This window comes from Eriocheir sinensis, unplaced genomic scaffold, assembly GCF_024679095.1.
Source record: "Eriocheir sinensis breed Jianghai 21 unplaced genomic scaffold, ASM2467909v1 Scaffold404, whole genome shotgun sequence".
In the NCBI taxonomy this organism is placed as follows: Eukaryota; Metazoa; Arthropoda; class Malacostraca; order Decapoda; family Varunidae; genus Eriocheir; species Eriocheir sinensis.
The window spans coordinates 199468-221716 of record NW_026111726.1 but is presented as its reverse complement, the minus strand read 5'-3'; the positions used below and the strand labels follow the sequence as shown (position 1 = coordinate 221716).

At 41.8% G+C, this 22249-nt stretch overlaps 1 protein-coding gene and 1 long non-coding RNA gene across 2 annotated transcripts; one reads left to right on the top strand and one right to left on the bottom strand.

The window, feature by feature from the left end:
- The first annotated feature begins 9991 nt into the window (after window positions 1-9991).
- On the top strand, window positions 9992-13953 carry LOC126992134 (uncharacterized). The gene is made up of 3 exons (XR_007746241.1): window positions 9992-10124; window positions 10919-11149; window positions 13527-13953. It is a non-coding gene; the product is annotated as an uncharacterized LOC126992134 (long non-coding RNA).
- Window positions 13954-16232: 2279 nt separating this feature from the next.
- On the bottom strand, window positions 16233-19730 carry LOC126992129 (uncharacterized). Its single transcript, XM_050850792.1, has 3 exons — window positions 19699-19730; window positions 17938-18152; window positions 16233-17272 (listed from the first exon to the last, which is right to left on the bottom strand). The coding sequence occupies exons 1-3, from the start codon at window positions 19728-19730 to the stop codon at window positions 16848-16850; spliced, it is 672 nt and encodes a 223-aa protein (XP_050706749.1). The 3' UTR covers window positions 16233-16847.
- Between the last annotated feature and the right edge of the window lie 2519 nt (window positions 19731-22249).

The following is a 22249-nucleotide window of genomic DNA, read 5'->3' as shown; positions in this document are numbered from 1 at the left end:
AAGATTTATATGTATTAGAGCCATGCACAAACTGTAGAAATGTTTAGGTTTACAAAATCATTCGGATCATTGTAATTTTTTTTAAAGAATATTCATTTATGCTATTAATGATGTGGTGTGTGTGTGTGTGTGTGTGTGTGTGTGTGTGTGTGTGTGTGTGTGTGTGTGTGTGTGTTTATTTATTCGCATTCAAGTATCTATGTTTAACAGAAGCTAAATAAAGTAGACAGCAAAAATACCTCAATATAATAAGCCGGTCAAATGAGTAGAAAGTCAGTTCAGCAAAACAACAACAACAACAACAACAACAACAACAACAACAAAAACGATTTTAAATACCACCACCACCACCACCAACAACAACAACAACAACAGCCGTAAGTCACCTTAAACACCATAGATTCCACATGCCTCTATAGTTAATACCAACATACCAGTGCCTTACGCAACAACAACAACAACAACAATAATAATAATAATAATAATAATAATAATAATAATAATAATAATAATAATAATAATAATAATAATATGGATAACAAAATGAAGAACAAGAGCAAGAACAAGAAAAATAAGAAGACGAAGAAAAAGAAAAAAAAAACTAACAATAACAGAAACAACAATAACCAACAGCAACAAAACAAATCATATCGAAAAACAAAAACAAAAAACACACACATAGAAAAACAATCCCCAGAACACGTCACAAACAGGAAACGAACAAAACAGAAGTGGGTGACATTCCAACTCCAATCCCTTATAAAACCCTTCCTTAATGATCGGCTGTCGAACACTAATAAATACAGATAAGATAAAGAAAAGGGCACGTGAGCCTTTCCCCCACGACCAGGTGTTGAGCTAATAAATCCTCAGGTAATTCAGGTAACCCTTATCTTCGCTTACACCTGAGACGAACGCAAGAACTTAAGCACCTACGCATGTTATATTCTTACGTCAATGTGTGTTGTTTTGCTCTCTCTCTCTCTCTCTCTCTCTCTCTCTCTCTCTCTCTCTCTCTCTCTCTCTCTCTCTCTCTCTCTCTCTCTCTCTCTCCCAACGTTGTCCAGTGTCGCGGTATTTATACATCATTTTTGTTATTATCCTAAAAACAACACTATCTCAAAACTATGACCATATTAGATTATCCAGCCATTTAATTAAATTAATTGAAAGGTATTAAGTAGCTGACATATGAGAGGAAGCGAGAAGTCTTGAGTGTGTGGCAGATATGTGGGGCGGTGCTGACCCACATAGGCCTACACCCACCGGCCAGTTTCAAATGGAAATACTACAGTACCTTTAGGATAAATTTACTGATAGATAGAAAGGTTTTAAGAAACGTGAGAAATACAGCGCGGTTTGGTGCAAGATGTTCCGGGCTCGAAGATAAATTGTACCAGACCTTTGGCCCGAAGAACCGCCGGTGACCGAGAGAGCCTGCCAGGGTTGAGGAAGCCTGGGGAGGGGGGTAGAATGGGAGGCCGACGATAGGGAGTTACGCCGGGGGAAAGGATGGGAGAACGAAGGATGAGGATGGGGAGGCCGACGATAGGGGAGTTACGTCGGGGGGAAGGATGGGGAGGGAAAAGATGAGGATAGGGAGGCCGACGATAGGGGAGTTTCGCCGGGGGGAATGATGGGGAGGGGGAAGGATGGGGAGGGGGAGGGGTGGATTCCTCAACAGGAACGAGCTCAGTAGAGCATATCGTGGTCATTATTGTAGATAGCCCTCGTCAGTGTCACAGATTCCGTCGACTGGAACGTGCTCAATACTGTAATCCAAGTCATCTGTATCCTTGGCCTCCTCGACGGGAACGAGTGACGTTTGAAGATTGGGCTCGTCATCTGCAGGACCGACTTCCTCAGATTCATGGGCGGCATGTCCTCCATTTTCAACGTTGGGGATGACCATCTCTTTAACAAGGTCGTTATTTTCTTCCATGAAGATGTCCAGCGCTTTCACAAGGTCGTCATTTTCTTCCATGAAGATGTCCAGCACTTTGATAAGGTCGTCATTTTCTTCACTGGAGAAGGCCAGCGCTTTGACAAAGTTGTCATTTTCTTCCTTGGAGAGGGCCACCGCTTTGACAAGGTCGTTAATTTCATCCATGGAAATGGCCAACGCTTTTACAAGCTCGTCATCTTCAGCCTTGGGGATGGCCAGCGCTTTTACAAGCTCGTTATCTTCAGCCTTGCAGATATCATGCGCTTGTGCAAGTTCGTCATCTTCAGCCTTGCAGATATCCAGCGCTTTTACAAGGTCGTCATCATCAGCCTTGCAGATATCCAGCGCTTGTACAAGGTCGTCATCATCAGCCTTGCAGATATCCAGCGCTTTTACAAGTTCGTCATCTTCAGCCTTGCAGATATCCAGCGCTTTTACAAGGTCGTCATCATCAGCCTTGCAGATATCCAGCGCTTGTACAAGGTCGTCATCTTCAGCCTTGCAGATATCCAGCGCTTTTACAAGGTCGTCATCTTCAGCCTTGCAGATATCCAGCGCTTTTACAAGGTCGTCATCTTCAGCCTTGCAGATATCCAGCGCTTGTACAAGGTCGTCATCTTCAGCCTTGCAGATATCCAGCGCTTGTGCAAGGTCGTCATCTTCAGCCTTGCAGATATCCAGCGCTTGTACAAGGTCGTCATCTTCAGCCTTGCAGATATCCAGCGCTTGTACAAGGTCGTCATCTTCAGCCTTGCAGATATCCAGCGCTTGTACAAGGTCGTCATCTTCAGCCTTGCAGATATCCAGCGCTTGTACAAGGTCGTCATCTTCAGCCTTGCAGATATCCAGCGCTTGCAAGGTCGTCATCTTCAGCCTTGCAGATATCCAGCGCTTGTACAAGGTCGTCATCTTCAGCCTTGCAGATATCCAGCGCTTGTACAAGGTCGTCATCTTCAGCCTTGCAGATATCCAGCGCTTTTACAAGGTCGTCATCTTCAGCCTTGCAGATATCCAGCGCTTTTACAAGGTCGTCATCATCAGCCTTGCAGATGCAGATATCCAGCGCTTTTACAAGGTCGTCATCTTCAGCCTTGCAGATATCCAGCGCTTGTACAAGGTCGTCATCTTCAGCCTTGCAGATATCCAGCGCTTGTACAAGGTCGTCATCTTCAGCCTTGCAGATATCCAGCGCTTGTACAAGGTCGTCATCTTCAGCCTTGCAGATATCCAGCGCTTGTACAAGGTCGTCATCTTCAGCCTTGCAGATATCCAGCGCTTGTACAAGGTCGTCATCTTCAGCCTTGCAGATATCCAGCGCTTTTACAAGGTCGTCATCTTCAGCCTTGCAGATATCCAGCGCTTTTACAAGGTCGTCATCTTCAGCCTTGCAGATGGCCAGCGCTTTTACAAGGTCGTCATCTTCAGCCTTGCAGATGGCCAGCGCTTTTACAAGGTCGTCATCATCACCCTTGCAGATGGCCAGCGCTTTTACAAGGTCGTCATTTTCATCCTTGGGGATTGCCAGCGCTTTTACAAGGTCGTCATCTTCAGCCTTGAAGATGGCCAGCGCTTTGACAAGGTCGTTAATTTCATCCATGGAGATGGCCAACGCCTTAACAAAGTCGTCATTTTCTTTCTTGGACATGGCCAGCGCTTTGAAAACGTTGTTATTTTCTTCCATGAAGATGTCCAGCGCTTTTACAAGGTCGTTATTTTTATCCCTGGAAATGGCCAGCGCTTTGACTAAGTCGTTATTTTCTTCCTTGAACATGTCCAGCGCTTTTACAATGTCGTTATTTTCATCCTTGGAAATGTCCAGCGCTCTGACAAGATCGTTATTTTCAGCCTTGGATATGGCCAGCGCCTTGACAATGTCGATATTTTCATCCTTGGAAATGTCCAGCGCTCTGACAAGATCGTTATTTTCAGCCTTGGATATGGCCAGCGCCTTGACAATATCGTTATTTTCATTCTTGGAAATGTCCAGCGCTCTGACAAGATCGTTATTTTCAGCCTTGGATATGGCCAGCGCCTTGACAATGTCGTTATTTTCATCCTTGGAAATGTCCAGCGCTCTGACAAGATCGTTATTTTCATCCTTGGAAATGTCCAGCGCTCTGACAAGATCGTTATTTTCAGCCTTGGATATGGCCAGCGCCTTGGCAATTTCGTTATTTTCATCCTTGGAAATGTCCAGCGCTCTGACAAGATCGGTATTTTCAGCCTTGGATATGGCCAGGGCTCTGACAAGATCGTTATTTTCATCCTTGGAAATGTCCAGCGCTCTGACAAGATCGTTATTTTCATCCTTGGAAATGTCCAACGCTCTGACAAGATCGTTATTTTCAGCCTTGGAGATTTCCAGCGCTTTGATAAGGTCGATATTTTCATCCTTGGAAATGTCCAACGCTCTGACAAGATCGTTATTTTCAACCTTGGAGATTTCCAGCGCTTTGATAAGGTCGATACTTTCATCCTTGGAAATGTCCAGCGCTCTGACAAGATCGTTATTTTCAGTCTTGGAGATTTCCAGCGCTTTGATAAGGTCGATACTTTCATCCTTGGAAATGTCCAGCGCTCTGACAAGATCGTTATTTTCAGCCTTGGATATGGCCAGCGCTTTGATAAGGTCGTTATTTTCTTGCCGGGAGAAAGACACGACTTTTGCTGCCTGTCAATTTCATTCCTAGCGTTAGACAGATCACTAAGCAGGCCGTGGTTTTCTTCCTGGAATAAGGACACGAATTTTCGGAGCCTGTGAATTATTTTTCCAGCGTTAGATAAGTCACTGAGCAGGACGCTATTTTCGCGTCGCGATAAGTGCAGGTCATTGATCAGGCCGCTGTTTTCTTCCTCCAGCGCTAATCTTTGCTGCTCTTTCTCTCTCCAAGCCGTTTCTTGAGCCAGCACCGCCCTGTGCAGGACGCTGGCTTCATCTATGGCCTGAAGTAGAAGGACGGACAAGAGGGCGTTTTGTCTTTTTAGGTCCTGCAACGCCAGCTGACTCCGCTCTTGTTCGGCCAGCAGATCAGCAATCACCCAGGCCTTGTGGGCCCCGAGCTGTCCCGCCGGGGGTTCTCCCTCCACAGGCCCGGCGGCGCGCAGCCCTTCGGCTGGCGGGGTTGTAGGGCCGAGCCCGGTGTACTTCAGAAGCAGATTGGTGGCCAAGGCCCACCACACCAGTGCCAGAACAACGTCAATTCTCATCGTGGTGATGATAATTGAAATACGTCTGAATATAAAATAAGTGCAGAAGTGAGAGACAACGAGGGAAAGCGAAAGTGAGCTGAGAGCCGGACGGCAACGGCAGCAGGAAAGAGGGCAGCAGAAGTGTGTCCGCCTCTTCCTCCTCCTTGCCGTGTTACCTAACTTATTAAGGATGGCGAATGCATGACAAGAGAGAGAGTTAGTAATTCTGTTAGTTATTCATTCATTCATTCAGTCAGTCAGTAAGGGTTTTTCAGTCACCGCCGAGTGGCCTAAGACTACCCACATGCTGTCCAGAAGACCACCCATCAACCCGGACTCTAAAAGGAACCGTCCAGTGAATCAAGAATGAGCTCCGGGGAGCAGCAAGAGCCAAGCATAACTGGCACCACTATAAAATTTCTTGCGCCATGACGGGCTTGGGCTATAGGCGGGGATGTAAAGAAAAAAAAAATCCTAATCAGTCAGTTCGTCAGCCAATCAGTCATTTGTCACTAATAATTTTCCTTTCCTTACCTTTCCAGTAACTTCCCTGAGCGTCGCCTCCCGCCGGGCTTCACCTCCGCAGCCCAGGTAAGTAGCCAATTAACGCCGTCGATAACTTACTTAGATATTCAGCGGCCCCAGAAAAATGTGTGTGGTGAAGATTTTTTTATTTTAATGTACGGAAGTTGCGCGTTGCCCTCTCTCTTTCCCGTCCCCCTTTTTATTACACCACAATGGCCGTAGTGTGTAATGATGTGTTTAAGAGTACTGACAATTACCTGCGTTAAAATGATCAAAAGGGATGCAGGAAATGTTACAGTGCCCGAGGTGGTTAGGGAAAAGTCAAAGTGATCAAGGGAAGGTGAAAGCGGTCAAGTGACGGTCAAAGTACTCGTGACGGTCAAATTGCTCGTGACGGTCAATGTGGTCAGAAATTTCAAAACGGTCAAAGGTCAAGCCAATCCACCGTCAGACCTCTTGACAGCACTCGCCGTTGTTCAGCATTCTGCCACCAAGGTATGAGAAATTTTCCAAGATCTCAATTTCGTCACCACACGCATGGACAGACTGTACCGTTTCATCCAGCAAGCCTCCAAACACCTGCACCTTGGTAGTGGCTCAGAATATCTTGAGTCCCCTTTGCTTCGCCTCCTCGTTCAGTCCCGCGAGAGCCATCACCAGAATCTTCAGCGACTCAGCCAGGATTACTGCATCATCGCCAAATTAGGGTCAGTGGTCATGGTATTAAGTTCAAAATTAGTCATACGGAATCGTTTTTAGGGGTTAATATCGTCATGTCTGTTTCTCTTTTCGGTAGGGATGACTAGATATTTATGTTTTTGGCCGATTTTATTTGCTAGATTAATTCATGAAAGGTTCGCTCCCATTACCTAACTATCACCCCTCATCTGCCTCCTTGCACATGGTGGGGAGGAGGCAGAGATGAGGTTGGGTTACCGAGGTTTATGGTAACATGTTTTTACGGTACTGTCAATGAGACCAGTTTTTAATGCTTTATGAAATGTTACACTGAATTGGTATCGTATAGTATCATAGATAACCATATTGCGTTATTATTGTAAGGGTTGAATCATGGCTATGGACGGTTATTTTCAGTATTTAGTGTTTAATGATAGCTATTTTTATGGAGTTTTTAGCATTTCGATTCAGCATAACGAGATATATAGCTTGCGTTCATTGTCTTCTTCCTTAAGTTACTATCTGTATGCTTGTCGACTCACATCTGCTAAAGACTTTCCATGCATAATTTGCCTTATTTTCAACCCCTTCATTATTATCCTCCTCCTCCTCCTCTATCTCATTCCCATTCATCCTGTATTAATCTTTTTTTTTTTTCAATTTTATTACGTCTTCCTTCGTCACATTATCAACCCAATCAACTTATCCTCATGTACTACTGCTACTACTACTACTACTACTACTACTACTACTACTAATAATAATAATAATAATAATAATAATAATAATAACAATGATAATAATAATAATAATGATAATAATATAAGGATAACAAAATGAAGAACAAGAACAAGAACAACAAGAAAAGAAAGGACGAAGAAAAAGAAAATAAAACAGTAACAATAACAGAAACAACAATAACCAACAGCAACAAAACAAATCATATCGAAAAACAAAAACAAAAAAAAAAAAAACAATCCCCAGAACACGTCACAAACAGGGAACGAACAAAACAGAAGTGGGTGACATTCCAACCCCAATCCCTTATAAAACCCTTCCTTAATGAGCGGCTGTCGAACACTAATAAATACAGATAAGATAAAGAAAAGGGCACGTGAGCCTTTCCCCACGACCAGGTGTTGAGCTAATAAATCCTCAGGTAATTCAGGTAACCCTTATCTTCGCTTACACCAGAGACGAACGCAAGAACTTAAGCACCTACGCATGTTATATTCCTACGTCAATGTGTGTTGTTTTGCTCTCTCTCTCTCTCTCTCTCTCTCTCTCTCTCTCTCTCTCTCTCTCTCTCTCTCTCTCTCTCTCTCTCTCTAAATGACCCAAGAAAGTTTCAAGACGGAGAAGGACAAATGAGGAGCTTGTGCGAGTGGAAACAAGGACACAATAGCAATAAGACCGCAGGAAGTTCCATGAGAGATAGGAAAGGCGTGGGGAGCTTGGAGGAGACTGAAGAACAATTGCAAAAAGACCATTAAGGGAGTTTCATGAGAGTTTGGAAGGGCGTGGCGATCGAGCTTTATTGGAAACTGAATAACATGACCTAAGGGAGTATCAAGGAAGAGGTTGTACTTACCAAAGAGGGATGTTGGTGGAGGCTTTCCTGGGGCGATGCTGACCTTGTTCCTGTTCGTGGTTGTCAAGTGGAAGCTGAATTGACGTGTAATGAACCTGGAAGAAGAAGAAAAATAAGGTTAAATTGGGTTTAGAGTGATAGATTTTAGGGCGATTTCTAGGTTACGATATGACGTGACACTATAGGAAGATATTATAATTTGTTGGTGGTTTGATAAATAAAAAGAAAGGCAATGAACGGAGAGAATTGCTTTTGTAATCTACGTACCAATGGAATAATCGCACTGTTGGTAAAATGATACGAAAAAAAAGGAATAAGTAGGAAGATAAACAAATTGGATACAAATAAATAAACTAGTAAATAAATAAGAAGCAAATAAATAAGAATAATAAGAATAAATGTATAAGATGAAGCAAATAAAAGGAAAAATGAATGAATAAGTTACAAATCAGAGGATGAAAGGAAAACGGGTAGGCTATTAGGGACGGGCAAAAAGGTTATCAAACAAAGATAAATAAATAGGATGCAAATAAATAAATAAATAAGAGGTAAATAAATAAGAATAATAAGAATAAATAAATAAGATGAAGCAAATAAAATGAAGAATGAATGAATGTTACAAATCAGAGGAGGAAAGGCAAAAGGGTAGGCTATATGTCTGACGGGCAAGAATTAAGGTTATCAAACAAACATATCTGTCGAGTATGATGGTAAAGCTTTATCAAAATTACTCTTTAATCACTCGTTTATGAGCGGGTTAACTTAATAAACATGGTATACCTAATAAAAATAATAAATGTAGTAGATACATAAGCGTGGATTCATTTTCCAAGTATTTGACCCTTTCAGTTAAAAAAAATGTCTATATATATATATTCTACTAAATTCCATATATCCCTTCTCGGTATATTAAGGGTGGTATTGCTAGACGGAAGGTCGAGGACAAGTTACTTCCCATGAAGTCAAGTCGTTACTGAGAGCAAGGCAAGTATAGAGAAGGTATCGTCATACAGGCGGGAGGAAATCACTCGTTGGCAACTCCTATAGCCTTCACGCTTGGCCACGCCCCATCCTCGTTGTCTGCCTAACCGACGACTTCACCTCACTCCCACCCTGTTTCCTGACCCCAACATTCATTTTTACGAAAAACTAAGACCACCATCATCTTCTTGAGAAAATTCTGCATCACACTAGCATAAATTTGTAACAATAATGTAAAATTACACATACGAAAATCAGAGTTAAGTGAAGGATGGAGTAAACATGTTCTTGCACTTATTTCCCTTCAACTCCTTAGTACTCAGCTGGTTTTCGTCGTATCACTTTTATAAGCCCAGATCCTGAATCTGCATGCTTTTCTGCTTCTGATGGTGTGTGGTATCTCCCGAGGTAAAAATATACATAGGGTCAAAATCGCCGCCGAATGTAAGCCGAGCCGTGACGCCTTCATTCACTTCGGCATTTGTTTACTCAAGTCAGACTCGCCGCTCACACACAGATGGGGCGTGAGGTGAGCGGCGAGTCTGACTTGAGTAAACAAATGAATGTTGGGTCAAAGCTGAAAATGAGCCGTCGGTTTGGATTGAACAACGAGAGAAGAAATGAATTAAACTCGAGGAAGGGGAGGAGCTTATCGAGACGCCAGCCAATCATCGTCCAGGATGAGATGCCGTGAACATTTCTATTTATATTTTTTATTCACCGACAATTGCTTCACAGGGTCTATAACAAAAAACCCACATCTTATTTTATTTTATTGTAGTAGTTTATAACATAAAAAAACATCCGAGAGGTCCTAATAAAAAAGATCACTTCAAAATTTGGTTCTTCACGTTCTATGAGAGTGACTATACCTCTCTATACTTGCCTTGACTGAGAGTACTTGAAATGCCCGCCAAAATACTGGAACATGGTTGAGTGTCGAGGACACGGGTACCCCCGTGTCTTCGTCGAAATCGTGATTAAAATTGTTATCAGAATTTAGACTGAATGTAAAAAATACAATAAATTATAAAATAAATTTTCGGGAAAAAAATATCCTATTAGGCAGAACACTAGTGTTTCTCTGATAACAGTACCCGTTCCGCGTTTTACAAGAATAAGGCGTCGTGACGACAACAAGCTCCCCCCTCCGGCCTGGCGTCACGCGGGAGAGGAAGGCTGCCGCCATTACTACAATTCATCATCCATATACAGGTAAGACCAAGCGTATTTTCCCGGCTGTGAATGATTGTTTAGTGTTTTTAAAGTGGCAGGATACGTTAGGCGGGATAAGGCGTGTTTACAACTTGCTGGAAGGCTGACAGGAGGCTCGCCTTTCATCGCCATGCCGTAGCCCCAACAAAATGTATTATTACACCCGGGTGAGGGAGCTTGACAGGATGTATAATCTTATTATTCGTGCTTGGTAATACTAAGAGGTCTCCGTGGTCTAGTGGTCAGCGTGGCTGACTACTACACCGCGGGCCCGGATCCGAATCCCGACCCGAGGAGTCAGCGTGCTGCTCACCCAGCTGATCTTCCTCCCTTTCGGGCTGGTCGATAAATGGGTACCTGGGGAAACCTGGGGAAGGTAAACTGTGGTAACCCGGATGTCACACTGGCCCTGTGTTCCGGGGTGTTGGGCTCCCTCCTACCACAGGCTCACGTGTTCATGCAACGGAGAACCCACGCGCAGCTCGGCTATAGCGTGTGCCCCCAACTTTACCTTAACTTTGGTAATACTACAGTGAGCCTGACGCCAGTAAACCTCAATAAGTATGAATTGTGAATGCTATGAAATAGGTCAAGGAAGCAGCCTTCATTACTGAGCCTGCCCACCCCAGCATGGCCAATATTAATATTTCACACCATTATGGGGAATAATTACATTGGCCATCTAAGCTCAAGCTTATATTCAGACAGACCTTGATGCTTAAGTTCCACTTCAAATGAAAATAATCCTTGATGAGGGTGATGACACAAAAGATTAAATATAATTTTTATTACAGAAAAAGCAGCAATGGCAGCCTACAGACACCTGCTACGTAGAGTGGCTCACGTGGGACAATGGGAAGACCTGGCCATCAGGAGGAGAACCCGTTTGTTCAGGAGCCGTAGGGATCCCTTTGAAATGTACTCGGAAGAGGAGTTCACTCAACGCTTTCGGCTCTCCAAGCAAGTCACCCTGGATCTCTTATAAAAAATCCAGCACCTATTGCCAGATTCTACCAGGAAAAGAGGTAAGCTTAAAATATCATGGGTCTGAAAATATAAAAATGCCATTCTTTACAGGTACTTTAATCAGACCTGATCAAGCTGTGGCTAGCAAGATTAATGTACTGATGCTTAACTGCAACAGGAGCCGATTCAGGAAAAAAGTTTGCCGGAGGCCCGATTGTTGAAAAGTCCGATGAAATTGCCTACCACACAATTTGGAATGTTCTGCGAGTTTTGTTGTTATAGCCGCAGCGCACTTCTGAGCTAGTTTCCAGTATTCGCTCAGGACCATGGGGCCCCTGGGTCCCCCTTTAGATCTGCCAACGAACCACAACCATAAACAGGGACAGCCCTGATAGTTCTCAAATTATACGAGGTGCCAAAGTCACAGATCCATACCCTAGTTATTCTCAGCTATGTAAATATGTCTACATATATGTCTATGATTTTTTTGTCAAATTATCATTCTTAAGGAATAAATGTTTATTTCATATTTCCTAGCGATAGAGTTTAGGTCAAAGCAAACAATTCAGTTCAACATATCTTTTGACACACTTTTCTAACATGAGTTTCTGTTGTCAGCCATAATTTCTGTGGGGGGGGGGGGCTAGGGGGCTACAGCCCCTCCAATGTTTTTCAATCAGCCTTAAAATGCCCCTAAAAGTGCCTATTTACAAAATATTCCCTCACCTGCACATCCTTGCTTCGATCGCTACCCTCTTCCCCCGCCCACCTCATGAAACTATGATGCCTTATAGACCCCTGCAAAAATCTGCAAAAATTATGGGCTTGGTTATTGATTGGTTGAAAAGTAGGATAAGGCAGTCATCCACATTCTCAGTGAAAGTAAGGTGAAGGTAGGGGCACATACTATAGTTGCACATGGCCTGAGTGCTGACCTCTGTCACATTAGCACTATAGCCTGTGGTGGATATGAACCCATTAACCCAAAAGAGGGCAGGTGTAACATCTGGGTTACCACAGGTTTCCACAGGTACCCATTAATTTGACAGGCACAAGAGGGAGAATGAACAGTTGGGTGAGGTGCACACCGACTGGGATTTGAACCTAGATCTGTGGATTTGTAGCTTGGCACGATAACCACATCACCATGGAGGTGCAGTCATCAGGAATTATTATTATTGCTATTGTTGTTATTATTATTATTATTATTATTATTATTATTATTATTATTATTATTATTATTATTATTATTATTTATTGTTATTATAATTATAATTATTATTATTTTCATTATTATTAATTAATTTATTATTATTATTATTATATATTTTTTTATAATTATATATAATTATTATTATTTTCATTATTATTAATTAATTTATTATTATTATTATTATTATTATTATTATTATTATTATTATTATTATTATTATTATTATTTACTGTTATAATTATTGTTATTATTTTCATTATTATTAATTAATTTATTATTATTATTATTATTATTATTATTATTATTATTATTATTATTATTATTATTATTATTATTACTATTATTTATTATTATTGTTATAATTATTATTATTATCATTATTATTATTATTATTATTATTATTATTATTATTATTATTATTATTATTATTATTATTATTATTTTTGTTATTATTATTAGCATTATTATTTTCATTATTATTATTATTATTATTATTATTAATATTATCATTATTATTATTATTAATATTATCATTATTATTATTATTAATATTATTATCAGCCTGTTTCCGGATGTCAGGAGTATACTGGGCCCTGGGAGAACCTTCTTTTCTCTTGTAGGTACACACCATCCCGAAACAAAACAGAAGTGTGTACCATTTATGTAGCTGTGGTCTCTTGTACCCCATTATGGTGGTCTCAATTACCCCATGTTATATAAAGATCAATACAAAGTAAACATTAACATTGATCACCTCCACATTGGCTGTATACTTACATAGGATGCCTGGCTACAGATCACAGAAATTGGACTTGGCTGAGGGACACGGCTTGTGTACAGCACACCTTAGCGTTACTGGGTCACATTCCTCGAATATACATACACAAATGAATAGGAATGAGGGGTACTTGTGGAATGAGTGAAAAGATGTGGTTTACATTTTCAGATCTTATGTACTTGAATGTCTACAAAACAGAAGTTAACAAAACAGTCCGACCTATTATTTTTTTTTTTAATTTTTAAAAGAAATTTCCTTAGCTGGTCTCAGTTGCCCCAGGTGGTCGCAATAGCCCCGTTCTATGGTGTGTGTATATATATATATATATATATATATATATATATATATATATATATATATATATATATATATATATATATATATATATATATATATATATATATATATATATATATATATTCTGATAAATATTTCTTTCTTACAGGGCTTCCAATCCCACCACGTCTCCAGCTGCTGGTAACCCTCCGCTACTATGCCACTGGGAGCTTCCAGCTTGACATGGGGGATTGCTGTGACATGTCGCTGCCCAGTGTATCTACCTGTGTCAAGACTGTGACCAGTGCAATCTGCCAGCTAGCAGGGGACTACATAAAGTTCCCCAGTCCTGCTGAAGAACAGGATGTCATGCGACAATTTGCCGAGGTAGCTGCCATGCCCGGAGTTATTGGATGTGTAGATGGTGTACACATCCCAATCATCAGTCCAGGTGGAGAAGATGCAGAACTTTACCGCTGCAGGAAAGGCTTTTTTTCATTGAATATAATGGGGGTCTGCAACTCATCCATGCTCTTCACAAATCTGGTCGTGAACTGGCAAGGTAGTGCACATGATGCCCGCATCTTCAGTGAGTCTGTTTTGTGTGCTACTCTGGAGGAGGGAGGGCAGTACAGAGGATACTTGTTGGGGGATTCGGGCTATGCCTGTAAAAGCTACCTTTTAACTCCCATTCGAATTCCTCGTACTGTTAAGGAGAGGCATTACAATGCCTCTCACATCAAAACAAGGAACCTGATCGAGAGAACGTTCGGGATTTGGAAGAAAAGATTTGCTATTCTCTCAAAGCCAATGAGAACAGCACTCTCAACATCAAAAAAATTGTGACTGCATGTGCCATCCTGCACAATATTGCAATCCTCAACAAACTCCCCATTGACATGCCAGAAGAAGAACTTGAGCCCATCAACATAGACATACTTGCAGATTATGATGTAGGCACTGGAAATGCTCGCAGAGCTTCCATTGTTGAGAGATTCTTTTAGATCTTCTGTGGATGTCAAAATGTACACCATTGAGTGCTGGCAATGGAACCCAGGCTTCTGGATAGGAGTCAGGGCAGCAAGCCAACCGAGCCATCGATGATTTAAAAGTTCTCCGTCTAGTCCAAGACCTACACTGCCCATGGTGCCTCACACAGCCTAACACACCAGAACATTTCCTGCTCCACTGCCCAAGATTCCTCCTCCACACCAACCTCAAATTAAGCATCCCTAACCAGACTCAACATCCACAGGCCAACTTTACATAGAAGGCCTGCTGGGCAGCGACACCCTCAGCCCCAACACTGCCTTCCAAGCCCTCAAGTCTATGCAGACCTTCCTACAGAAGTCCTGGCAACTCAATAGGATCTAACCCTCCCTGGTGACACATCGACAGAATAACAACATCCGCTAACATTTCCCACTGATGGGGCTCAGGAGGCAGTGGTCCCACAGCCTAACCAGCCCCATAAAACACCCCAGAAAAGATGATCCCAGAGGCCACTTCTCTGGCACTGTATCTTGACATCCTCCCCCACTGGATATGCAGGAAAGGTGACTTCGCCCACACTCATGGTGGCTGGAAATGCTTTTATTTAACCCACAGTAGCACATGCGGTGCTATATATATTAGAGGAACTGCAATAACACATTGAAAATTCAGTAATCTACATGACAACATTGTTCACTATTATTGCAGTTTTTCTAATGTAAATATATACTACAGGTGGCATTATGGGTTGACTAAAAGCGATTAAAAGCGTTTCCAGCTACCATGAGTGTGAGCGAGGTCACTTTTCCTTCATATCCACAGTAGGGGCCAGGTGTCAGGTATAGTGCTGCATAAGTGGCCCTTGGCATGGTGACCTCAGTAGCTCAGTTGGGTTGATTTATACACAGATAGCCCAGGTTTGATCTTTTTTTCCCTGCCTATAGTGCTTTTAGGCTTTCTTGAGAGACCTGGATGGTAGTCGGCCCTAGCCCGTCATGATGCAGGCAAGTGTTTTATAGTGGCGCCGTCTTTTCTTGGTGTGGTGGTTGGTCACAGTGGTGTACATTTTGAGATCTTTATTGTAGTTTCTCTAATAATAAGTTATGTCTGTTCAGAAAATGAAAATAGCTTGTAAGATTTTGCATAAATATTTTCCGATCAAAATTTACAGTCTCTTTAATTTGTTCATTTCCTGCCTGAAGCCTATACGTACATAATCATGATATAAATAAATGAACAAAATATTTATCAAACATCACTGAATATAATGTATTTCCTACTACAACTACTACTACTAACACTAGTTAATGTTGGCAATATATGCTAAAATGCTGATGATACAGAGATTGGCAGAGTAATTGAGTCGGATCGGGTCGCTAGTATTCTCCAGGATGAACTAGACAGATTGCGTGAATGGGCAGGGAAGTGGCAGATGGAGTTCAATGTCTGGAAGTGCAAAGAATGGGCTAATCACTCTGACGTAATATTCTTGATGTATAAATAAAACCCACACTGGCAGACGATAGTTATATTTTAACTAAACAGTTTCGGTGGACACTGCCACCATCTTCAGTGGTGTAAAGAAAGACCACTGAAGATGGTGGCAGTGTTGGTTTTTATTTATACATCTGGAAGTGCAGTACTCTGAGTGTATATGGGAACAACCCCTCATAATTATTGGTTAAATGACACTCCCCTAAGAAGATCAAGGTGTGAGAGGAATTCAGGGATCTTGATGACCTCTGATCTCCATCTAAGAGCACAATGCATTCATCCTAGATATTGTGCAAATAGGGTATTGGGATTCATTTCAAGGAGAGTAAGCAACAAGTGCTGATGTCATCAAGCTATATTTAACATTAGTTAGATCTTATCATGATAATGTGTTTTTTTTCTGGTCACCTTCATAATTGTAGAATGGGTATCAAAATGTTAGAATTGGTACAGTGGAGGATGACAAAGATGATTTACGGGTTCAAAAACTTGACATATGAGGAGACTCGAACAGTTAATTAAACTTGCATTTTCTAGAGAGGCAAAGGGTGCAAGGAGACTTGATCGAAGTTTATAAATGGATGAAGGGCTTTAATAAGGGGGATATTTATAAGGTTCTGATGGTAAGAGAGCTGGGTAGGACATGTAATAATGGGTTTAAATTTGATAAATTCAGATTCCACAGGGTCATAGGCAAAAAATACTTTACCAACAAGAGAATGAGTGGAACAGGCCTGGCCTTCATGTTATGAGAGTCAATAAGATGAACACATTAATAAAATGTTTAGATAAATTCATAGGTAGTGATGTTGGGGGGAGCTTACATGCTAACGGTGAAGAAGACTGGTGGTGGCCCTCCTCAATCACCTCCCAAGCTTTCCGAAGAACACGAGGCCGTTGCCTCCATGATTTCTGGAGAACTCAGTATGGGCGAGTGTGTCCTTGACACTTACAATACAAGATGGGCATGCAGTTGATGAGGCAGGCAATCCCATCATGGATGTTACTCTCCGGCATTCCCCAAACTGTCCAAAAATTTGGCTTTGCAGGTGTCTGCTGCCTCACGGATATGATGCCAAGTCTCCGTGAAGACATCTAGCTGCCGCTGCAACACCTCCCTGTGAAACTGGTACAGTTTCATCTGTTGGTCGTGCTCCTCTCTGGTCTGTTGAAGAAGGAGTTGGTGATACTCATCCTGCTGCTTCCGACAGGCCTGGTACTCTGCATCAAATTTCCTCCTCTGCCGTGGGGCAGCAGAAGAGGAGGCCACATTACATGTAAATGTAGTTAGTGATGGTGCAGTGGATGCAGAGGATGAAGCTTCTGGCTGGAAAGATGTAGAAGCACTAGGAGGTGCAGGTGCTTCAGCACATTCAGCGGCAGAAGTAGCAGAGGGGACCTCTGTCGGTGGCAGTTTTCCACTCACAGCTGTGAAATAATACAATGCATTATCGGTCATACTTATACATGAAAGATGATGTGACTCGGGAAATTTCTTCCTTCAATAACAATGTTAGCTTCTTTTCTTATAATACTTGAAAAAACACTACCCCATCAATAAAGGCACCAGAGGGAATTTGATATCTATTGCATTTATAGTTATTTAAATTTAATCCTAGACTGGGCCCCCTCAGAGCTTCTTCCCAGAAATGAGTAACTTATCTATCTATATCTATCTCTCTCTCTCTCTCTCTCTCTCTCTCTCTCTCTCTCTCTCTCTCTCTCTCTCTCTCTCTCTCTCTCTCTCTCTCTCTCTCTCTCTCTCTCTCTCTCTCTCTCTCTCTCTCTCTCTCTCTCTCTCTATATATATATATATATATATATATATATATATATATATCTATATATATATCTATCTATCTATATATATATATATATATATATATATATATATATATATATATATATATATATATATATATATATATATATATATATATTTTTTTTGCATATCTTTTAACCTAAACCAGTGTATCAAAAGTGAAAATTGATGATGAGAATAACAATGATAGTATTTATATGCAGCACCAGAACAAGAATGCAGAAAGCTGGATAATATAATGTGATATACTTTCAAGCAATGATTAACTTACTGAAAGTAACATCCATGATGGGAGTGCCTGCCTCATCCACTGGATGCCCATCTTGAATGGCAAGAGTGTCAAAGACATCCTCGCCCATGTTGAGTTCTCCAGAGATCATGGAGGCAACAGTCTCATGTTCTTCTGTAAACTTGGGAGGTGATGGAGGAGGGGCACCACCAGTCCTCTTCACCTTCAGCTTGTAGGATCTCTCTTCATTTTTCACACTGCAATGAAACATGATTTTAATAACAATAATATATCAAAGGCATACTGAATTGTAAACCCTTTAACAATACACCTCTGCAATGCAGTGGTTCGAGTCCCTAACAATGAATCTGCGGGCCTGGGCAGTCGGCATGCAGCCACCCAGCCGTTCATCCTTCCTTTCACCCGGGTACCTGGGGCCACCAGGGAAAGTAAACTGTGGTAACCCAGATGTTACACTGGTACTGTATCTGGTTTATGGGTTGTCTCATGACAGGCTCAAAGGATCAATGGGATGGAGATGAGCACTGCCACCACCCGCAGCTATAGCGTGTGCTCCCAACTTAACCTTTTCCTTTACCTTTTTTTACCCTTTGACCAAATATAGTAAAGAGCATTGGAAACAACTTGTTGTACCAAAATTGATATTAGTGTTGCAGATTTAATATTCTAGTGCCTATTAATATTAATAGTGTTTGGATTAAAGATACATTGCTATTCAATTAGGTTGATAACATGGGATTATATTAGTTTGAATATAGCTCTTAACTAACAAAGCAAGAATTAATGGGTTACTATTTAATCAGCAATGGTATAATATTATCATATGTAAGAGCTACACCTGCTCTATGCTTATTGCTATTCTACCAGTAATTATTTCTTTTTGCCTTACAAATAACATGTAATAACAATGAAAAATAACTATAGCCTATTTTTAATGCATTATGATTATTTTGGATCTGGAGAACACATTATTAGTGTAATCTGTGTCTCAAAAGGTGAAAAGTTGATCATTTTAATCATCACCCAAACACTGGAGTGGATAGGTATTTATCAAAGGGGGGCACATCTGAGTATGGGAGGGCACTAGACAAGTGAAGCTCCGCGGCATTCTGATGCCACACAGAATGTTACAAGGGCACATTCTAAGATCATATTAATGGTGGGTATAAAGGCATGGTCGATGGGGGGCAGTATGTTAATTCTCAGGGGAGGAGTGGCATGTGACCCCAGTTGCTTCGCAACCGCACGCTGAGGTGGAAGCATTTTCCCCGTGACCCCGTGATGCAAGAACTATATGGTAATTCACAGTAAGAGCATTTATTATTTTATTGCTAAATTGTGGCAGCGACGCCGCGCTGTCTGTGCTGGTGGTGTTTTGAATCTCCCGCTCACAATACATGTTCCAACACTATTCACCACCCCATAGTAACTTTATTCTGATGGAATGTCCACCGACACCTCCTACATAATGCAACCACATACTCATACGTGAAACATGCTGCCTGTCATCAGAACGGGGTGAATTGTCTTGCCTAGTTGGCTGTTACAACCACTAAGTTAAAGCGAGAATAATATATACCAAACTATACTACCAATACATATTATAATAGCGGTTATTTTTTAGATACGATGGCAAAATATAATTGTTTAGTCGGTCATCATATGAAACTGGCAATATAATTAAGCAAGCTGTATAGTATTTGCCTTTATCTTTCCAATGATATGCCGAATATTTGCTACAATGCATAGTTACAGAGGTGTGGAGGTGAAAATAGAACTCACCTCCCCCCTGCCCGACAGCGCACAGGGGTCATGACGCGTTGCGCACTGAAAGGATCGAGAGAGGAGGACCTGAAGCGATACACAGCGATACTGGTCAAAAGGTTAACTATATACAACGTAAAATCAATGCACCTCATTTACTTACTTCAATTTGATGCGGTTGAAACTTCTTTTCAATTGTTGAACTGATCGCGGCTCCAGATCAGGGTGCATGGCGTTGAAGTTTTTGGCGATCTCATCCCACGCCAAGTTCTTCTTGTGCTGGACCGCAGTGCTGGTTGACCTATCTTGAAGGACAGGCCTTTCCTCCACTAGCTGCACCAGGACTCTCCTCTGCCTTGACGAAAGTGGTGCAGCGCGGTCCATTGTCGATCAGCTTCCGTGCGCGCGCGTTGTTGTGATGGCGGAATATGCAATCATATCGGCAATATGCATTATCATTTTCATTTTTATTTTTTTAATAATTGTTTAATTTGAATTTTTATATTAAATGATATTATTTTTAAAGAGTACTTCCTTATAATTTCTGATAATATGTATGACTGCTGAAATAAAAGTTTATGCACTGCACCTCGTCTTCTTCCATTAATTACGGCTATATCTAGCTTTTCTGTTTTGTTTATCTCTAAATTTATAATTTTCTCTTAATGTAGTCCCGATATGAAACATGATTTTTGAAAAAAACGGGAAATCGGGCCGGTGCGTGGCCAGCTGATGCCGATCAGGCGTACCAACACCCAGATGCAGCGGGGGCTGCTGGCGGGCTGGTCTCTCAATACGGTCGAGGGACGAAGTAACTTTGCCTACCTACATGGTCGAGCGACAGGAAAGGACGCTAGCCTTCGCGTCTAACAATACCACCCTTAGACTCCACTCTGTCCAGAAGAGCTGTGGTGGAGCCTCCCACACGTGAGATGCATACTCCATACGAGGGCGGACAAGGCCCTGTATATGGATAGCAACTGCGCGAGGGAGAAGAACTGGCGGAGACGATACAGAACGCCCAACCTCGAGGAAGCTGATTTAGCGAGGATATATGAAGTTTCCAGTTGAGATTTTGAGTTAAGGATAGACCGAGGACGTTTAGTGTTGAAGACGGTGACAGCTGAGTGTTGTTGAAGAACAGGGGATAGGTGTTTGGAAGATTGTGTCGAGTTGATAGGTGGAGAAATTGAGTTTTTGAGGCATTGGACGACACAAGGTTCCTTCTGCCCCAATCGGAAATGATTGCAAGGTCTGAGGTTAAGCGTTATGCAGCCTCCAGTCTGGAGTTGTGTACTTCCTGTTGAGAGGGTCTTCTATTGAAAGAAGTTGAATAATGCAGAGTGGAGTCGTCGGCGTATGAGTGGACAGGACAGTTTGTTATGGAAAGAATATCATTGATGAGTAACAGGAAGAGAGTGGGTGATAGGACAGAGCCCTGTGGAACGCCACTGTTTATAGGTTTAGGGGAAGAACAGTGACCGTCTACCACCGCAGAGATAGAAAGGCCGGAAAGGAAAATGGAGATAAAGGAACAGAGAGAGGGATATAATCCGAAAGAGGGCAGTTTAAAAAGCAAAGACTGGTGTCAGACTCTATCGAAGGCGTGTGATCTGGCTGTTTCCGGGTGTTCTGCGTGGGTTTCAGAGTGATTCAAGTGTGTTGTGTTTACGGTGTTTTTGCGTGTGATCTGGCTGTTTCCGGGTGTTCTGCGTGGGTTTCAGAGTGATTCAAGTGTTGTGTTTCCGGTATTTTTGCGTGTGATCTGGCTGTTTCCGGGTGTTCTGCGTGGGTTTCAGAGTGATTCAAGTGTGTTGTGTTTCGGGTGTTTTGCGTGTGATTTGGCTGCTTCTAAGTGTATTGCGTGGGTTTCAGAGCGTTTTGAGTGTGCTGTTTTGTTTCCGGTGTTTCTACGTGTGATTTGGCTGTTTTCGAGTGTTCTGCGTTTCGAGTGTGTTGTGTTTCCAGTGCTTTTACGTGTGATTTGGATGTTTATAGTGCTCTGCGTGGGTTTCAGAGTGTTTTGAGTGTGCTGTTGTACTTCCGGTGTTTTTGCGAGTGACTTGAGGGTGTTTAGTCGTGCTTGTGCTTGGGTTTCTGAGTGTTTCGTGTGTCCCGAGTGTGACTTTGTGTTCCCGAGTGTCTCACGCGTGATTTGGGTGTGTCGACAACCCACCCTTTGAATTCCCTGAGGATTCAATCTGCTCCTCCTCATTACACCCCCTTTAAATCCCCTAGAGGATTAACACTTCCTACACCCCTTTCCCTCACCTCACCTAAGCCCCCCCCCCACCCTCGCTCACCTCACATCCCTTTTGCTCCTCCTCATCCCCTAGAGGATTAGCCCTTCCGGGTCTTTCCGGTTATACGAACTATCGACTTTTTTTTTTTTTTTTTGCATTTTTCCAATGTATTTTTTTACGTAGAATCCGAAAATAACATTGGTTTTTTGGAGAAATGGATAGATAAAAAGTTATTCAACTTTAAAGTTATTTATTTCCTATGCATTACTGAAGAAATGCAAACTTTTATTCTTCCTTTCTTTTATCAAATGTAAGACATACATTCT

Excerpts from the sequence above, each read along its gene's own strand:
- LOC126992129 (XM_050850792.1), bottom strand. The coding sequence starts at position 19,730 with ATGACCCCTGTGCGCTGTCGGGCAGGGGGGAG. Across the intron at positions 18,153-19,698 it reads CGCTGTCGGGCAGGGGGGAG|TGTGAAAAATGAAGAGAGAT; the intron begins GTGAGTTCTATT and ends GTTTCATTGCAG. Across the intron at positions 17,273-17,937 it reads CATCATGGATGTTACTTTCA|CTGTGAGTGGAAAACTGCCA; the intron begins GTAAGTTAATCA and ends ATTATTTCACAG.